We start from the raw sequence: 20,601 nt of genomic DNA, 5'->3' as shown, positions 1-20,601 counted from the left end.
AGGTTAAGTGCGCGCGCTCCTCTGCTGCGGCCCCGGGGTTCGCTGGTTCGGATCCCAGGCGCCCCACCGACGCACCACTTGTTAAGCCATGCTGTGGCGGCGTCCCATATAAAGTAGAGGAAGATGGGCACGGATGTTAGCCCAGGGCCAATCTTCCTCAGCAAAAAGAGGAGGATTGGCATGGATGTTAGCTCAGGGCTGGTCCTCCTTCCAAAAAAAAAAAAAAAACCAAAAATGTGGTTTCGTGACTTTGAAACTATTTTTTGTAGTTTCTGCTAAAAAGAAAAAAAGTGCCAAAAAAGATTTCTACAAAATTGTTTTAAACTAATGCAATCGATCTTGAAATCTGTGACTAACAGAGACTACATTATAGAAAAATGTATTGCTGGTAAGGACTATTCAGAATAATACAGGTGACATGTGGCTGTTTTTGTTCTATTTTTGTTTATCCATTCATAGCAAGGAATACTTTCCTGCATATGTTGAGTTCTTGTCCTTAGAAATATTATTTAGCAGTAGAGAATCCATAGGGGAAAATGTGAGTTGTTGCACTGTGCGTGTCTTTCTTGAAAGCACAAAAAATACTCGGTCATGCTGTTGCATAGAGAGGCGATAGCAGCGGGGCGGGCGAGTGCTGAGATCTGTGATATGGTGAGCCCCGCGGGCTGCTGGGGCTGGGGGAGGTGACGGGGCATCCCTGGGAAATAAGGTCCAGGATTGTTCCTTAGGCCCATAGCCACTTTTTTACTCTGGTGACTTTTTTATTAGACTGTCACTATTTTAACTGCTTAGTGGCAGATGGTCCTTAAGTGACACACACCTCTGCTGAGTGGTGCTCACCCCTTACAGCCAGCTTGGTCCCATCTGCCCAGACAGGTGTTTGTAAACACAACTCTGGTGTTGAGAGTGCAGAGTATGTTCCAGGAAGTGTTCCCTTTACCCCTGGCCTGGGGCAGAGGAGCTCATGGGAGGATCACCACAGGCTCTGACTAAAAAACTGCACGAGGAACAATCGTGACAGAAGCAGACTTTGAGCTCCTAATAATTACTATTCCACCAAACCAACTGAGACTCAGGACTGCAATTAAAAAGAAATGATCTTCCACGTATAATGGCTTTCACACTGCATGATACTATTTAAATAACCATCATTAGCTTCTAAAGTATGTACTACCCATTTTCCAGAGCCCTTTCTCTGCCAAGAAATCTAAGACCGAGAATGATCAATGAATGAGTCATCAGCATGATAATTGTTGATAGAGGACATGCAAATTGAAATTATTTGAAATGATTTAAATGTGTAAGAAATTATTACAGATGATGATATGACACAGATGTTAAAGCTTTTCTTGCAAGAGGCTCAAAGTTCATTTCTTTGCATCCACATCTTATGGGTTAGAGAAAAAGAAGGTACTATCCGTGGGATGCCTTGGAAAAATAAAACAAGGAGGTGTTGGGCAATTTTCCAGGTACTGTGCTGGGTGCTGGGGATATGGGGATAAAATATAGCCCCTGTTCTCAACAAACTTACAGATTTAGGAGGGGGGGACCGACAAGTATATAAAAAGTCACAGCCCAGTGTGATAAATATGGTATCAAAGTGTGCAGCTGGTACATGACAGCACAGGGGAGTAGAGCTTGTAGGAGGGAATTGAGTTGGGGGAAGAAAATCAGTCTGCTTAAGAATCTGTAACTTCCTGGGGCCAGTCTGGTGGCATAGTGGTTAAGATCTCAGGGTTTGCAGGCCTGGATTCCTGGCCTGGACCTACATGCACTGCTCATCAAGCCATGCTGTGGCAGGCGTCCTACATACAAAAATAGAGGAAGATGGGCACAGACGTTAGCTTAGGACTAATCTTCCTCACCAAAAAAAAAAAAAAGATGCAGAAAAGAATCTGTAACTTCCTAAATTAGGACTTTTCATTCTGCCCTTCTTGGAAGCCATCTTTTTTCTTCTCTCATATCTAGATGTGTTCATATCACAGGGGCATAAGAAAGATGGTAACCAAAGAAGGGAGGACCTGAGGGCCAGTAACTGTCATGGAACTAGTAAACTTATCCTAAGCTTTTCCAAGCCTTTGGATACATGAATTTAAAAAGACAATAAAAGAGTATTTAAACAAGACATGGAGATTGTGGAGTCCTGCCTCCTCACAGGCCTTGTCCTTTACACGTTATAACAACCCCATACCTACACTAGTGTTCCTGTTTCATTAGGAAATGTTTACATTAAACTGAGGTCTGAGGGGAAGGTAGATTCCTCACTGGGCTCCTGCTCTCCGTGTAATTTAAAAGCAGCAGCAATCCCAGTGTTTAGCCCAGAAATGCTGCCTTTTGCTTGAGTGTTTTTGTTCGTACGTGGATTAGATCATGGATACCACGTTAAGATATACACAACTGAATGGCTCCTATCCATCTTAATCTCTCTTTTTATTGAAGTAAAATTTACATGACATAAAATTAAAATTTTAACCATTTTTAACATGTTCAATTCAGTGGCTTTTAGTACATTCACAATGCTGTGCGGCCACCTCTATTGTCTAATTCCAGAAATTTTTCATAACCCAAAAAAGAAACCCCATACACATTAGGCAGTCATCTCCCATTCCCTCTCTCCTCAACCCCTGCCAACCTGTAATCTGCTTTGTCTCTATGGATTTGCTTCTTCTGGACATTTCATACAAATGGAATCGTGCACTATGTGCCCTTCGCGTCTGGCTTCTTTCACTTTGCATAACGTTTTCCAGGTTCATCTATGGTGTGGCAGGTATTGACACTTCATTCTTTTTCATGGGTGAATAATGTACTGTGAGGATATATCACATTTTGTTTATCCATTCTTCATTTGGTGGATATTTGGCTTGTTCGACTTTTTGGCTGTTCGGAATAGTGCTGCTATAAACATTTATGTACAAGTTTTTGTCTGAACACCAGTTTTCACTTTTGGGGGGTAAACACCTCGGAGTGGAATTGCTGGGTCATATGGCAATTTTATGTTTAACTTTTTGAGGAATCATCAAACATTCTAAAGCTGCTGCATCATTTTTTATTCCCACCAGCAACATATAAGTGTTCCAATTTCTCCACATGCTCGCCGACATTTGTTATTTTCCTTTGAAAAAAAATTATTATAGCCACCCTAGTGGGTGTAAAGTGGTATCTCATTGTCAATCTCTTTTTACGGATAAATAATCCATCACAGAAACCACTTCAGAAAAAAAATAAAAGCATGCGCATGTCAGACCTTAAGTTTTCTTCTTTTGTATATGAAGCTACCAATAAATTGGGAGATTTCCCTAAGATGGGCTGCAAGGTGAACTTATGAGATTCTGGACAACAGAGCTGGGCTTTACAGGCTCCTGCCACCCCCTCCCTTGGAGCGACCATGATCCAGCCAGGCCCTCTAGAGGATGCCTGTTGAAATGTCAGCCCCCTGCGGAATAGCCACGTGTTTGACTGGCAAAGAGGCATCTGAACCACTATGAGGCTTGGCTAGTAAACAGCTTCTCTGAGGAAAAAAGTCTTTTTGTTGTTGTTGTTGAACATCCATTTTTTTTTGTCTCCACACGTGCTGTGTTTAAGGAAAATGAAATAAACTAACCACCAATTCCACATCCCACTATAGATGAAGTAACTTGTTCAGATAAAGCAATGGGTTAAACAGCTTGGGCCTTATGAAATTTCAATTTCCTTCTTAGCACATTTCTCATTAATAATTCAGTGTCCATTGCACACATTGCTATAAGAGTCTGTCATCATTTATTTAGTCTCTGATTCCTATGATCAACACACTACAGAAGTTATTCTTTTCCTTTCAGGAGCACTTAGTTTTGAGAACTAAAACACATATATGCAAATAAGTGCCCCGATAAAGCAAGGGGGCAATAGAAATTTGTTTTCTGTTTTGTTTTTTTCTTTTCAGTTTCTGCATCCATTTCTGCATTCTGGACTGTCTGGTACAAATGGCCGGAAGAGGAGTTGAGCTTCTGTTGATGTTTGCCCCTCCTTAGGGTAAACTGCAGCCATGGGAAGAGAAGCTGAGATGCACAACACAGTGGGCGCCGCCCGGTTGGGAGGAAGCGGGAACCAACGAGAAACTGGAGACAAAGCTACAGCTTGAAAGAGGCCCAGCTCTGGTCGCTACGGGGCAGTCTTCTTGGGAACCCGCGCGTTCCAGATAAAGACTTGAAGGATCTCGGAAAGAAATAGGGGAGCTGGATGGAGTGATTCTTCCTTGGACTGGAACAATTGGAAAGCCCAAGGAAGCCTAGGCTAGGGATGGTGGGGAGCCCCGGAGGTCGTTAAAAATCATGGTAATTGAACATCTGTTCTTTTTTACACAGAAACCGTTCAATTCCTAAATGAAGTGAGCAAACTTTAGGTGTGCCTACATTGATTTCTGTGTCATAAAGGTTTAGGAACGTCATCTAGCGCCGGGTCGCTCGTCCAGTGACCTCAGAAAGGGCTGAAATACCAGTATTTCACGGAAAGACTCAAAGGCTGTCCTGCCGGTCCTGGAGTTGGTGACAGGTCTAGTCAGCAGCACTGCCGGCCCCGCGTGGATTTGGGGGAGTGGGCCTCCCCGCTCGCCGGGCCTTTACACTCGCTCCCCCGGGCCCGCCAACTCTCCCGGGTACAAAGTACGGCAGGGACGCGGGCGGAGCCTGTCCCAGCGGCGCAGCCGCATCTGCCCCAGCGAACACCTCGATGGATTTCCAACACCGCGCCCGGCGCGTTCGGGAGGGAGCCTCGGGCTCCTTCCGCACTCCCAGTCGCGCGTCCTCCTTTCTGCAGTCGATCTTCCTCCGGGAGACGCAGGGGGCTCTGGGCACGACAAGCTTCATTAATAGAGATTCGCGATGGTTTACTCAGGCCCCTGAACGCTCCCGCCCGAGAAGGGCTGCCTGCGGCGTTGTAACGCAGAAGCCCCTGATGCGCGGTTGTTGTCCTTCCCCCTCCTAACGCTCGCGGCTTGGGGCCAGTTTCTGCGACTCTAAGAGAATCGGTGTGGGCGCCTGTGCCCGGGTCAGGCCCAAAGAAAGGAGTGTGACCCCGCGAAGAACGTCACCGCGCTACCAGACCGCACCGGCACTTTGCACGCGCCATCTACGCGGCGGTCTGGAGGCAGCGCGCCCTGGGTAAGGAGGGCCGGGAGCTTCCGCGGCGGGTCTGAGGGGCAGGGCCAACGGGGCCGGGGGCTGGGGTTTAGGGCCTGGGACGATGGAACCGAAGGGGACTTGGGGTCCCTCAGGGCTGGGCAGCAACTGAGGGAACCTGAGATGAACTCCAGACATCAGTGCCTGAGGTCTACTTCAGTCTTCGCTTTGGACTGGAGCCGGGTGGGATGGGACGGAATCCAGATCTTTGGTCTCCTCCCACTCTCCAGGACGGTGGAGAAACTCCCCAGGTCCCCCTGAGGGGTGGGTAAAGGGTGCTGCAGGGGAACCCCGGAAGCAGCTGCTCTAGTTGATCCTAGCGCAGGACTAGGAAAGAAAAACACTGGGCGGGGGGTAATAAGCCACCTATATCGCCTTCCTCCCTCTTTTTCTCCCCCCTCCTCCCTTTTCGTAGCTGCTGACGCGCTGGTGGTGCCTAGTAATCATTCACCAGCCCAGGGCCGCGCTAGTTAATGGCTGTGCCGCGCGGGGCTCCAGCCTCTCGGCCTCCCCTCTCCACGCTCGCGTGTGCCCAGGCGCCCCGGAGCGGCAAGCGGCTGGGCGCAGGCAGCCGCTGGGCGATGCGCCCCGCCGGCGCGGGTCGGAGCCGCGCTCCCTGCAGCCGCGGCGCGCTCCCCCGAAGCGCGCGGCGGCTGTGAGCTGCGAGAGGGCGGCCGGGGTGCCAAGTGAGGGCGCAAGCAGCAGGGGCGCGAAGAGAGCGCTCCAGCCTCGGCAGCCCCATCGGGCCCCACCAGCTGAGATGTTCCCCAATGGCACCGCCTCCTCTCCCTCCTCTCCTAGCCCCAGCCCGGGCAGCTGTGGTGAAGGAGGCGGCAGCAGGGGCCCCGGGGCCGGAGCTGCGGACAGCATGGAGGAACCGGGGCGAAATGCGTCCCAGAACGGGACCTTGAGCGAGGGCCAGGGCAGCGCCATCCTCATCTCTTTCATCTATTCCGTGGTGTGCCTCGTGGGGCTGTGTGGGAACTCCATGGTCATCTACGTGATCCTCCGCTATGCCAAGATGAAGACGGCCACCAACATCTACATCCTCAACCTGGCCATCGCCGATGAGCTGCTCATGCTCAGCGTGCCCTTCCTTGTCACCTCCACGTTGCTTCGACACTGGCCTTTCGGCGCGCTTCTCTGCCGCCTCGTGCTCAGCGTGGACGCAGTCAACATGTTCACCAGCATCTACTGTCTGACTGTGCTCAGCGTGGACCGCTACGTGGCCGTAGTGCACCCCATCAAGGCTGCGCGCTACCGCCGGCCCACCGTGGCCAAGGTGGTGAATCTCGGCGTGTGGGTGCTCTCGCTACTCGTCATCCTTCCCATCGTGGTCTTCTCGCGCACGGCGGCCAACAGTGATGGCACGGTGGCCTGCAACATGCTCATGCCGGAGCCTGCCCAGCGCTGGCTGGTGGGCTTCGTGTTGTACACGTTTCTTATGGGCTTCCTGCTGCCCGTTGGGGCCATCTGCCTGTGCTATGTGCTCATCATCGCCAAAATGCGCATGGTGGCCCTCAAGGCCGGCTGGCAGCAGCGCAAGCGCTCGGAGCGCAAGATCACCCTGATGGTGATGATGGTGGTGATGGTGTTTGTCATCTGCTGGATGCCTTTCTATGTCGTGCAGCTGGTCAACGTGTTCGCAGAGCAGGACGACGCCACGGTGAGCCAGCTGTCGGTGATCCTTGGCTACGCCAACAGCTGCGCCAACCCCATCCTCTATGGTTTCCTTTCGGACAACTTCAAGCGCTCTTTCCAGCGCATCCTGTGCCTCAGCTGGATGGACAACGCCGTGGAGGAACCGGTCGACTACTACGCCACCGCCCTCAAGAGTCGCGCCTACAGCGTGGAGGACTTCCAGCCTGAGAACCTGGAGTCTGGAGGCGTCTTCCGTAATGGCACCTGCACATCCCGGATCACGACTCTCTGAGCGCTGGCTTCGCAGGGGCCCTGTGCCAAGGGAGGGGGAAGATGAGGAGAAAGGGACGCCGGGTGAGAGAGATGAAAGTAACCGGGGCGTCAGGGTGTTATGAGGCAAAGTGGGGCTAGGACGCTGTGCGCCCTGGGTGGAGAGACCCGGGAAAGTCGGGCGACAAAGGTGGAATTGGGCGCTATGCTTATACACTGGGAAGGCTTGCGGGCCCCTTTTTCCTCCGTCTCCTGCTTTCGCTCCTTCCTCTACTGCTCTTGCTCTTCTGCACCCCTCTATGCTCCCCATTCTGCAACTTCGAGCTTTCCTTCCGCCGGGTCCTGCCGGTGCGGATCATGAACTCATTAACGTCGCCCACTCAGCCTGACCCTCAGCTCCCCCAGCCGTAATTTCTGTTTGTTTAAGCTGAGCCACGGTTACCGCCACGGGTTTCCCTCGGGGTGAGTCCCCAGCTCCCCCTTAGCCTCGCTCTCTCCTGCCCCTCCCCTCGCCTGGTTGTGCCTAGTGCCCCTAGCGGAGTCCGGAGAACCAGGCTCTCCTTTTGCGCAGCCCTGCTTTAAGGGAAGTCGGACTTGAGAATGAACTAGGCAGCTGGTCTTTTCTCCTGCTCCGTGAAGCGCCCTTGCCCGAGCCCCTCCACCAGTCCCACTGCACCCAGAGCGGAGCCAGGTGCTTAGAAAAATCGGTCCCGCGCTTCGAACCCCAGGCTTTCTGCAGTCCCCATCCAAATCTCCCTTTGGAGCATAAAGGAGCTGAGAACAAGCCACCGAGGGGTTTTTAGAAGACTCCGGGGTTTGGGTGTGGAGCGGTTGTAACGGAAGCCACCCTCCCGCTGGGCTCGCAACCGGCACTTTTGGTTTCAAAGACCAAGTGCGGGGCGCTCCCGGGACGCTGGTCCGCGTGAGGCCAGGCAGGGCAGGCACTTGCTCGAGGGCGCCTGGGAGCGTGGCTGCAGCTACACTAGGCTTTCTCCCTCACCCAAGCTTCTGGGATGCAGATCTAAGAGTAACCACAGAGTCGGTTTCCTGCTCCGGTTTGTCTCGAAGACCCGGCACCGGGGCTGGGAACTCGGGTGGCACCTTCGGATCCTTGGCTGATCCCGACCGCGTCGCCGCCGCCTGCAGGCTAGAGAGTGCGGCCCGCCCGGCCCCTGAGGGTCGCTGCCTTTCCAGCGGTGCCTAATAAGTTATTTTCTTGTTTACCATATTTATTTATTTATTTGCGGTGTTTGGACACGCGTCTCTGCTTTCCTTTTCTCTACCCGGCTAGCCCAGGGCCTTTTCTTCAGGACACTGGGGGTGAGGATGAAGGTGGCGGTGGGGGGAAGCTCTCTCCCCAACGCCCGCTCAAAACCTCTCCTCTTTGCTGGGCCATCTTTTCTTATCCTTTCCTCTAGCCTATGTATTTTCGCTTGTGTCCGGTGAAGTTTGGAGAGTTCTTCATACTTTTCTTGTGTAGTTTCTTGTCTTGCAATAAATAAATGATAAGGTGAGTTAGCCTCCTCCTATGCAGAGCGGACAGTCTTGAACTCCTAGCTTTCAGCATCGCCGTACATATGATTTAAGTATATTCAAATCGTATCACGTATCATACATCTTTGTTTATCTTGCCCTTTCGTCATGAGTCCATGAAACGATTGCCAAATACAGCCGCTGACGGTGACAGGTGCGAGACTGGCTGGAACACTGTCAGATTTTTCAGATAAAGGGGTTCAAGCAGCCCTCAAACCTGGAAGTGAGAAATCTGATTCAGACAGTGTTTAATCAGCGCTGAGGATGCCCCTGCTCATGTCCGTGCTTCCTCTAGGTTCCAGCATAGATGGTTCTAACATACAGTCTAGTTACCATCGTCACTTCTTTTGAGGACGTTAAAGTAGAGTCATTTGTGTCTCTGTTTAATCTTACCAACTACATTGGAAGCCTGAGCAGGGCATGGACCAATAATTTGACTTCTTTGTATTTCCTGAACTGCTTTCGTATGCTGGCTTGTACATAGTAGGCACTAAATACATGCTCGTTGGCTGATTATTTAAGTAAGCCAGAGTGTATCACAACCATTGGGAGATACTAACTCTGGGACTCTCAGGTTCTTTCACTGACATGATACACAATGGTTGAAATCACTATGGAAAAAGATGTTTTGTGTATATTTGCTTCAAGAAGCTTGTACTTTCCTGAAAGCAGTAACCAAGAGTTAAAATGTCCCTAATGTTTTGTTTAAAGTAATGAACAAATATGCTTTTGGTCATAAATCAGAAAGTTTAGATCTGTCCCTTAATAATGATATATATTATTACTCCTTTGGAAAATAGATTTTTAATGGTTAAGAACAGTGAAATTTACAAATCAAAATCTTGATCGTTACTCTTGTAAGAGGGTACAAATCTAGTGCTCTTAACCTGTTACCATGGTAATATTAACTAAATAAACAGATGTGTTATGTTGTTGCATGTTGTCTGACTTTGCCATTTGACTGTTTCAATGGATTGCTTGGAAACACACACACACACACACACACACACACACTGGCTTGGTTGCTTTATATTTCTCTTGGATTTTAAGAAGAAAGGTTTCAGATTACCTTTGGAAATTTTACTAAGATTGAGGTTATACTTGAATTATTTTTTTAAAAAGAAAAGCCTGTTAGCTTAGAGAGAGAGAAAAAAAACTTTTGAATCAGTATGAATAGGAAACAGTGCCCTCGGTTGCACCGCCTGTGGTTTGCTGTTGTCACCAAACGAACTATATAACATCTCAATCTCTCACAGATTAAATTACTGTCTGCCCTCATTTATGATCTCAGACTTTGTTGTGGGAGCTAAGTAATTGCTGATTTACATCCCGGGGAAAGATAATGGAAGGAAAAAAAAAGGGAGGGGGGGAGATTGCCTAAAGGTGTTCCGGAGGGCAATGGATAAAGAAACAGAAAAATCAGATTTCAACATAAAAGAAGAAAGACATATTTTATGCTTTGATCAGTGATGGCCATTTCCATCCCTAGAAAAATTTAAGAAGGGACTAGAGGAGTTTTTTTTTTTTTTTTAACAGACTTTATTTTTTAGAGCAGTTTTATTTTTACAGCAAAATGAATGGAAAAGAATATTTTCCAAGCAGACGATAGCAGTGACTCCTGAACCAAAGTGGGGGATGGGGGTTTCAAATGCCTTCAAATGCCCTGTAGCTCTAGGCTTTATAGTTCTATACATTTTCTCAATATGACTAAGGATAGCTGGACTTTTGTCTTTTATTTCCCTTTGATTATTTTTAAAAGCTATAACAAGATGGCAAATTGAACTCATGACTTAGATGTGCAGAGAAACACATTTTGTTATTTTGGTTTTAACTAATCTGAATATTATTCCAAGCCCCTTCAGACTGGTTAGCTGGAAGTAAAAATTAAATAAGTGTTTAAACATCCAATTGGGCTGATAATGTAAATATGTAGCCATTTTCAGAAGATTTCAAAATTTCATTTAAATAAATTTAGACAGTCTCTTGGCTGGCCTCCTCTTCCTCTTTCGTCATCCCTAAAATCATTTGGAGTAAATATTGGGAAGAAGCTTTATGCATCCTAGTGGAGGAGGGGTTGAGGTGGCGTTCTTGGGAAAGGGGCCCTCTCTGCCCTTTGCTCTCTGGAGCCAGGCCGTTTGTCCACCTGATGCTTCGTGGTTGCAGTTTGTTGAAATCTGCAGCTTCCGGAGCCTCTCAGCTTGGCGAAGGCTGCTTCTCAGCTCCTGTGGGCTGCAGCCTCTCAGTGCCTTCCCAGCCCTCATGCAGCCACTAACCTGGTGGCCGGCCCCAGCCTCTGCCTAGGCGTGATCTCACCCTGCCCCAGGCCGCCCCATGGTGAGCCTCTGGGCTCAGTGGCTAGAAGGACTCTAGGGTGGCTCTAGACTGGTGACTCTCAGGATCTCCGCTGTCTGATGTCTTTTTCTATGGCTCTGTCTCAGGTCTTTTACATCTCTCCTTACCCTCCTCCACCTCTACTTTTTTTTTTCCTCTAGTGCAAAGAGGATGTGGAATGTTACTAAAAACATTCCACATCCTCTTTGCACTAGAGGAAAAACATCAGAGTTGAGTCTTTCAGTCCTAGCCTTTGATGTGCTGAAGCAGAAAAAAAAGATTTATCAAATCTCTGTGACGCCCCCAATCCCACCACCTCACCTGATTGCCAAGCCTTTTTGCACTGCCTAGAAGTTGAAGACAAGCCCTCCCCTGTCCTAAGGTGCTGAGCCTTGCCTCAGGATGAGAGGCCACAACGAAACATGATTTATGGGGGAAGTTACAATGTATCAGTTTAGTGTCTATGAACTATAATCTCTCTTACTGGTGACCTCTGTGTTCCCAGGGTAGAGTTTCTCAGGCCATCTTCTCACACAATACCCCCCAAAAGGATCATGTTTGAAAACCTTTGATGTCTCATCCAATTTAACCTTGACCACTGTACAAAATGCTGAATGTATGGTTTTGGGCTGAGAAAAAAGGCAAGGAATTCTCCTGGAGAATAGTGTAGAAAATGCATTTTTTTAAAAATTGTGATATATTTCCAACTTATTTTAAACAAATACTAGAGATGTCACATTTACATCAGTCTTCTAAAAAAACACTTTGGTAGTGGCATTATGTTTTACAGATCTTGCTCATTACCTTCTTTACTCCAATGTACCACATCAGAGAGGTTAGGTACTCAACTGAAATGATTGACAGATGTTCACATAGTTGTTACAGTGTGTGGGCTTAAAAAAATAAAGTCTTGCAAAGTCTATGCTGCTTTCTTGTTGCACTGTACACCTTTGAGCTAATGAGAACCTCTTCCACATATTCAGATGGATATCTGGCTTTTCATTTAACACATTCAGTTTGTTGGCTTTACAAGAAGGCAGACAGGTTCAAGACTGTGACGTGGTTTCCCTAGAGAAAAGCAGGTACAGAGATAATGTTGTAAGTGAGCATTTATTATTTTGTTAAACATCTGGACACAGAGTATTATAGTGAATACACTCATGAAAGGACTGTGTTAAGGATGATCAGATACAGTCCAGCTTCTGATTTCAACTATAAAGAAAAAGAACGTGTTTCTTTATCTCATTCATTGTTTCTCATGCAACGATGACATAGTTGAGGAGGACTGTGAGGAGAAGTAACCAGTTCAAACTAAAATATCAAAATAACTGCTTGTCAAAATGTTGGGCAGAGAGGGGCATCATCTAGAAAGGAGATATAATCTTTAAAAAGTCCTTTGGTAAAATGTTCACTTTGATGATGAACTTAGTTATTGTCAAAACACATATTAAACTCAATCTTACTAGCCAAAAGCTGGAAATATTACATGCATTTAAGACGGAGACTACAGGCATGCTACCAAAATTCTTTGGAGTAATAATGAACTTAAAACTCTAAAAATAAATATGTCTTAAGCCAGATTGATTCAAGTCTTCAATTTTGAGAAGTATAAAAGGAAATGAGAGTAGGGAATGCTATGAGCTAACATATTATCTCTGCAGTGGGGCTCAACTCGTACCCCTCCTCAGCACCTACGTGTCCAGACTGGTTTTAGGGGAAGACCTCAGTTACTCCCAGCTTTAAAATTTAAGAAAGACTTACTATATGTCAGAGTCCACTTGGAGGAGGACACATCATGGAGACACTGTAGAATTTCATGCACAGAAATAGCTCTGACTTTCACAATACTAATACTTGTATCAAAAGACAGCCAATACTCCACTTAAATTTAAAGAGAGAGAGAGAGAAATCTAAGACATGATAGGCAAGCAGGAAAATATTTCACGATAGCACATGGACTTACATAACTATTCTGGGAAAGGCTGTCCAAATATTGATGAACAGTAGCTCTCACTGTGTTCTTTCTGTCGCTATAACCCTTGAACAATGCGTTAATCTAGCTAATATCATTAGCAGTGGCAAAATGTCTATTCAGAGTCAATAATTAAATTAAACATTCTCCTTCATGTCCAATGAGGCACTGTAACTAGCAAATCAAGTAGATGTCTGTATGTCTTTTTCAAAAGACTCTCAAGCCTCCCCATATATAAACTCTGTGTGGGATCCAAACTGAAACACACACACCTCTCCCTAATTAATTAAACAAAAAGGAACTTCTCAGGTAATAATTGATGAAATAGAACTTTAAGACTCTGTTTTCCTTTTAAGTTCCCATTTCCTACCCCTTCTCCCCCAGCTCAGGACCCTCTGTTTCCTGACTGTTCCCACTTCTCCCAACAGAGCTCTTCTCAGAAAAGGATTTCCTTTGATTTGTGGTTTAGATCACTGACAAGGCTTCAAGTGTTATCTTCCAGAAGCAAGGCTTTTTAATAAGGACATAGTATCAGAACATCAGGCAGCAGTATCTTTGAAATCATATCTTTTTCTAAGGCAAATATTTCTTAACAAGTGGTCCATGAGCCCTGCATCAGAATCACCCAAGAACTTATAAAAATGCATATATCTATGCTCCACCACAGAGATTTTGATTCATTAGGTCTGAGGTGTTTCTTGGTGTTTCTAAGTTACAGTAAGGTCTGAGAACTAATGGTTTGAGTGTTAAGAGCATGGAGTTTGCCATCAGCAGCCATGGCTCTGCTTTATTCACTGTGTGATACTGGGCAAGTTAATCACCATGATGCACATTTTGCTCCATTAGATCAAGATAATGATACCTCCTTTATAGGGCTATCGTGGCGAGACAGTGTATGTCAAATGCCAAATCAATCAGAACTCTTTTAGTTGTGAGTGAATGAAAACGTAATTAGCTCACATAACTGAAAGTCTTGAGGAAGATCTGTCTTTTGGGTGTACTCAATCCGTGACTCGGGACGATCTTTTTTTCAGTCTCCTTTTCTCAGCTCTGACTTTTGCTCTGTTGGCTCCATTTTCAGATTGGCTATTTGTTTGTAATTACAAGACAGCTGCAGTAACTGAAACATAACATTTTTCCAGGTTCAAATTTCAGGGGAAAGAGTAAAAATGATTCTCTCTAATTGGACTGTCTGAGATCTGTTATTTGCCGGGAGGCACCCCTCCATGGGTCTCTCACCCTTCATACATCTTGCTGGGTATGCCAATAACCTGAGGCCCTGACCACTCTTTACCCGGATTATTTCTCAAAGCTGTGTTTGCAGCAAGCAATCTTGAGCAGTCAGGTACTGTCTCTTTTAGGGACAGAGAAGGCTTGATTACTGCTTGCTATAAAGTGGTGGTTTCCCAAGATCAGTGTCCTTCAGCTGTGACACAGACCACTGCTGCATAGCATCCACTTGCTCTCACACTGCATCACCCCCATGGGAATCAGGGGAAAAAGGAACCAATGCAAATCATGTTGCTTACTGGCTGCACCATAAGTAATGAAGTCCTTTGTCTCTGATCCAGAAATCTTGCGTCTTCTGCCAGCATCTATGAAGTGGTAACAGACTAACTTATCAGCTTGTAAGTAAAGTAAAGTAAAATCAAATTCCAGACCTTGACAGTATCTACCCCTGAACCCGTTAGCCATGCCTGGGAAATGTGGTTGGCTGGGGCTGGGTGCTACATTTTATCCCCGGAGCTGGGAGTGTCATCTCTGCCCAGAAGTGGGAGGTGCAGTGGGGGTGGATCCCAAGAAGAAAAGTGAGACAATTACCCAAAGTATATAATGACTGGTATGATATGTGGCAAAAATGAAAATAAATAAGAATCATCTAGAATCATCTACAATTGCCTAGTACAGATCCGGGAGCCATATATATAGAGAGAGAGAGAGAGAAAGAGAACAAGAGTGAGAGAGAGACATAGTATACATATATGTATTTTAATAGATGATATATTCTATTATTATTATTAATCATTATTAGTATATCTACAAGAGGAAGTAGAGAACTAAAGTGATTCATGTTTTAAAATGCTTCTACTTGATTTAGTCATATACTTAAGTGGATGGTGTTAGATTAAATATACAAAACTTTGCTTCATTTCTTTGCATGTAAGCACATCTGAAAGTTGAGCAAAAAATATTTTTACTTATAGAATATATTTTTTCTATGATAAAGAATACTAGTGATATTTATTTGGGAAATTCAAACTATCTCATGAATATTACCCACAGGTTCCATATGACCTCAGGAAAATTAATCACTCTGTGCATCCGATTCTACAGCTTTAAAATGAGAATAGTTAGACATCAACCCAAATTAGTAGCAATTTATTACATTCCCATTAGATTAATGACATTGTTTAAATATATTTAAAAGTAAGATGATAACGGCATTTTAATGCCATACGCAGCACACAGTTAAGCATATTGAGATGGCCTCGAGTAGGAACATACATGATCAATGCAGGAAGTGATATACAAAGGTTTGGTTGGGCCAGCTCTGAAGCTACATTTTATCATAAGTAATTGGCAGAAAATTTGCTTTAAATACAGTTTTAAATAACAGAAATAAGGTAGCCCACTACAGCCAGAGATAGGTCTCAATGATTAGTAAAATAATATCCGAGTAAGATTCCTTCTGTTTTACTGTGGCTTACAATTATCTCTGTGCCTCATATTTGGGGACTGAAACACCATTGCGAAGATAACCAACTCCCATGAATTAGACTGACAGTTTCAGTTCCCCTCAGATTTCATAGCAGTTACATCAAACTATCAGTAACCAGAGTTTAAAATACAGCAGCAGGGCAGGCAGGGAAGGAAAGAGAAGTAACATTTATTCAGTACCTACTTTGTAAGGGACACATTTTGCTGAATACTTTACACGCGACCTCATTTAGTCTTCCCCAAGATTCCTATGAACTAGAACTCTTTATTTCTCTTACAGACAAGGAGAAAGAGAGAGAGAACTTGTCCAACACGGCACTTGGCAGAACCAGGACTAAAAATCAGACGTATTGACTCCAAGAACCATGATCATTCTCTCATATCCAAGTCCTTTTAAATGGCACAGATTCCATTCCACAAACTACATAGAAATGGGAAAAGTTTGACTATTGCCTCAAGGCTTATAAATCATGGTGACCAAAACCAAAATGTCAAATGTGCCACTCTAATCGTGGTCTGTATCTAAAGGAGAAAAATGAAATAGATTACTGGTAAGTACTAAAGCAGCTTTAATGTTTCCCACAGAGACAATCAGATTGCCTGTGAGAAGCACCAGTTTCACGTCTAAGTCAATTGTGCTCACGTCAAGAACTCCCTTTAGTATGTCTAAGGCTGCACCATCCATGCTCCTTCCTCTAATGAGGGCGACACCACAGTACAGTGATTAAATAGGTGGGATCGGGAATCAGAATGCACAGTTTAGGATCCTGGCTTTGAAAATCATTGGCTGTGTCACCGTGGGCAGGTTATTATGCGTGGATACTCGTCCTCATACCTCTTAACTGAAAAGTGAGGATAAAAATAATTTCTGTTCCATAATGTTTCCAAAGTGAAGAACAAGTCCTTTCAGCCTTTTTTTACACACTTTAATAATCCTTTTCATTTACTTAACTGTCATAGAGATAGCAATAGTTCAAGAACACTGAAGACCAGAAATGGTCTCCTTTTCACTTGTAAGGAGACAGTAAACATGTTCTAATTATCAGGAATGAAATAATTAAGAAACATTAAAATAATTATCTGATGCTACAACTTCACTGGCCATTAGAATAGGGCAAAACCCTGAAGTTTCAAAAGGCAAAATTCTAGATAAGTGACATTAATTCAGTCCTACAAACTACTATAAACATATTTTAGGACATTAGTAACAAATCGGGATTTTTTTTCCTCTCTATTTAAACTAGTAAGTTGTTCTGCTGTAACAATAGTGTAAAGTAATTGAAAAGCATTGGGAAGTGGCACTCTTCCCAATTAAGAGGTCATGCCATTTATCAGGATACCAATTAAATAGAATCCATTGAATTATTCAAGTGAATAGAATCTGGTAAGCAAAGACGAGACACTCAGAAAAAAAAATCATCTTTCCTAAATACTGAAAACTGATACTATAAAACTACAAAAAAACTTATTTTCTTATAAAATTCTTCTTGTAAATTATCTCATTGAATCCATGAGCACAAGGAGTCGCACGAAAAACAAAGAGGTAAATATGCAAAGCACAATTTCAAACAGCTGTGGACACTTTAAAGCTGGGGTCTGCCTAGTATTTCTTTCCAATGAGGGCTGTCTCACCTGCATCTGCAACTCTCATCTCATTTGTGAACCAAGAATGGATCCATGAGAATAAAATTGATGACAACATCAATTCCTCTGAGTTAATCCTTTCCCTATGGCAACGTCTTCCCCAAAGTGAGAATTTCTAGAATCATCACAACCAACATCTGGTTACATCTCATTTCGAAATGAAATAAAATGGACTCCATTCTAAATTGAATACAGATTCAAATTTTCCTATTGTTTTTCTGACCAAAGCGCAAGTGAGATCAAAGGGAAGCGTTTGGCAAGACGAGTGATGCGTCCTTGCAAAGATGGTGGCAGCACCGAGGAGGATGGTAGGTCAACCAGGATTTGCTTGAGCAAGACTCAGTTCTTGCTCTCTCTTCCTAAAGCACAGATGGCAGGAACCTGATTTCCATGGTGCTTTCCATTAGTCTATCAATTCCCTAAGGGCCATTTTTCTCTGATTCCTGGTGCCTAGCCCTCCATCAGAGAGGTAGCAGTAAGTAGTGATCAGGAGTAGGAACCATGGAGCTCAGCCACTTAATGGCATGACCTCGGGGAAATGAGTTCATGTCTTCACCTTTAGCTTTAGTTCGTCTGTAAAATGGGGGAAATAGTAGTACCTACATCATGGGGTTGTTAAGAAGATTAAATACGTTAATACTTGTAAAGTACCGAGAACAATACTTGGCACATGATGAGTTTTCTAAGCATTTAGCAAGATATCATTACATTAAATTGAGGAATGTATTAGGACAAGGCAAAGCTTTGAAGTCATTAGTGTTAGTATTGGGGCCATTGTTTACTTCTTGAACATCTCTTTCCCTGCTTTTGGTCTTTTGGAGTCTTCCCCACATGAGCACCTCACTCTCAGATATCAGATAATTTTTATAAAGTACAAATTATTAATGACAAATTATTAATTCCTTAGCCTAAGTGTGTTGGATTTTTAATGAGAGATAACAATGGTTCCCTAACCTGGCTGCACATCAAACACCCCTGAGAAGTCTTTTAAAAATACAGATTTCTAATGTCCAGCTTAAGAAACTCTTGAAAATGAGGCATCAATGGGAAACAAGGTTTCCACGGGATTCTGACATAGGTGGTTTTACTAACTGTTATTTGGGGAATCTCAGCTATGGGTTTAAAAGACTTCATAAAGGAAAATACTGCATTTCTAGTGAAGGAATTTTGGGTGCAGTGATTAGTCTATGAGTGGTGGAGGTATATTTTGCAGAATGAGCCCTTTTCAGCCCTTCGAATTGCACCATGCCATCCTCAGAGTGCCCTGGCACCCCTCACGGCTCTTCAGAGCCTTCTGTAAATCTCCCGAGTATAAGAGTATTGCTGCCAATCCCTCTTTTACCGGTATCATTTTCAAGCGTGATGGAAAATGTTCATTCTGAAGTTCTTCCTCTTTTATATTCTTCCTGCAGACACTTCTCTTCAAGGCAACCAGACTGAGAATGCAGAAGATTCTGTAGCTTTCCTTTCCATATCCTTCAAAACTCCCTTGGGTCTTAGTTCATGCTCCATCAGTTATTTAAAATTGAATAGTGTATAACATGCTTAACCTTAACCTCTTCCTCTGAATCTTTTTCTAGTTATCTCATGTGATTATCACATGCAATATAAAAGTCAAGTTTACAAAGTGCTTTGAGATCCCTGAGCAAAAAGAGACTTCGTTTCTCGGATTATTTCAGCTCACTAACCTTATAAGGAACAGGGACTACGCTAAGGCCTGAGGAAGTTGTGGTTATGACCAGCGGGACTAGTGTGGTGATGATGACAATAACTTTTATTATCTCCATCATTCTGGCTGTGCAGCCGGTGTTGAAGCAGCTTCAAAGGAGTGGTTTATTAGTGTTCAGATGAGAAATCAAAGGGTCTCATTGGATATTTAAGGCCACGATAAAAAGAATGAAATGGAGGACTAATGACTTGGAAAAAAATCAAATGACAGATAAGACTATAAAGGGAGAGTGTAAGGTCTACATTTAATATATTAGAGCAATATTTAGCCTAGGTATAAAAGTGTAGAGGCTCACCATCCAAGAAGAATTCAAATAAATGTAGTGTTTCATTTGTTTCCCATAAACTGCATGAAACAAGAAAAATAAACATTGACCAATAATGTGAAATACAAGACATTTTGCAAAGAATTCTTTAGAAATAGGAAAATCTTTTTTCTTTTTTGGTCAAAAGTGTTAGAGAAGGAAAACCAATGTTTAAGAGCCAAATTTCACTTACTTTATTTCTCATAGTCTTTAGTAATACATAGAATTTTTTAGTACTAGGAACAATTTTTTAAATAAATTCACACCTATTTATTCTCATTTACTATCATATTTTATCACCACTTGCAGGTTATTTTTGAGTTAGAAAACATATATATATATATTTTTTAATTTTATTTATTTATTTTTTCCCCCAAAGCCCCAGTAGATAGTTGTATGTCATAGCTGCACATCCTTCTAGTTGCTGTATGTGAGACACGGCCTCAGCATGGCCGGAGAAGCGGTGCGTCAGTGTGTGCCCGGGATCGAACCCGGGCTGCCGGCAGCGGAGCGCGCGCACTTAACCGCTAAACCACAGGGCCGGCCCAGAAAACATATATTTTAATATTATGTTCAGTAAGTTAAAAACTCAAATAATATTCCTAAAAATCAAAGATGTGATAACACGACTTTGTAAATAGCCTGGTTCTGCATCTTTGTTTCAATTGCTTGTCCCCAACAATGTTTTATTTCTTTTATAAAAATTACACATTTTAGATAGTAAATTCGCAATTGCGGATTCTTAAATTAACATCTTGCCCAAAAGGATTGTATTCATTTTGTTTCATCACCGGACAAATGTCCTTCATAAGGGTTAACGTCCCTCAATGAGTAATATCGGTTAATAATGCTTCGCACAACTGAAGTGTTATGAGAAAATTTCCACAAAAATGTGTTTTCTTTTACCCTGGGATTTGCCTTTTTATGAAACCAGTATGAATCATCATCCATATTGGCCAGAAAAGCCCTGTCTTTGTTCCTTAGGGTAGAATATCGTTCGTCCTGTTTATAGTAGAAATAAATAATCTCACAGTCAGCAATATTTTGGCATGAAAATGAGACGATGTTGAGAAATACACATTTATTTCACAGATGGAGGGAAAAGGCGTTTCCAGCTGAGGCCCTAATATGGGAATGATGTATTCCAGGAACGAACTGAGCAGAAGATGAGCAGGAAAGGAGAAGAGGCCAGTGAGGAAGGAGGAAAACCAAGAGAGGAAAGAGTTTCTATAAAGAGTGCTCACCTGTGTCAAATGCTTATGAGAAGCCCAGTAAGATAAGGACATTGCAGTGACCATCAAAT

The 20,601-nt window shown here is 44.0% G+C and overlaps 1 protein-coding gene across 1 annotated transcript; it reads left to right on the top strand.

The window, feature by feature from the left end:
• Window positions 1–5,900: 5,900 nt before the first annotated feature.
• SSTR1 (somatostatin receptor 1) lies at window positions 5,901–9,530 on the top strand. The gene has a single exon (XM_058540361.1). It carries the CDS (start codon window positions 5,917–5,919, stop codon window positions 7,087–7,089), a length of 1,173 nt encoding a protein of 390 aa, XP_058396344.1. The 5' UTR covers window positions 5,901–5,916; the 3' UTR covers window positions 7,090–9,530.
• Window positions 9,531–20,601: the final 11,071 nt, after the last annotated feature.

Source organism: Diceros bicornis, chromosome 5, assembly GCF_020826845.1.
Source record: "Diceros bicornis minor isolate mBicDic1 chromosome 5, mDicBic1.mat.cur, whole genome shotgun sequence".
NCBI classification, from domain to species: domain Eukaryota; kingdom Metazoa; phylum Chordata; class Mammalia; order Perissodactyla; family Rhinocerotidae; genus Diceros; species Diceros bicornis.
This window is presented reverse-complemented; position numbering and strand designations above follow the sequence as displayed.

What these genes read in the sequence shown, in the direction of transcription:
- SSTR1 (XM_058540361.1), top strand. Translation starts at nt 5,917, where the DNA reads ATGTTCCCCAATGGCACCGCCTCCTCTCCCTCCTCTCCTAGCCCCAGC.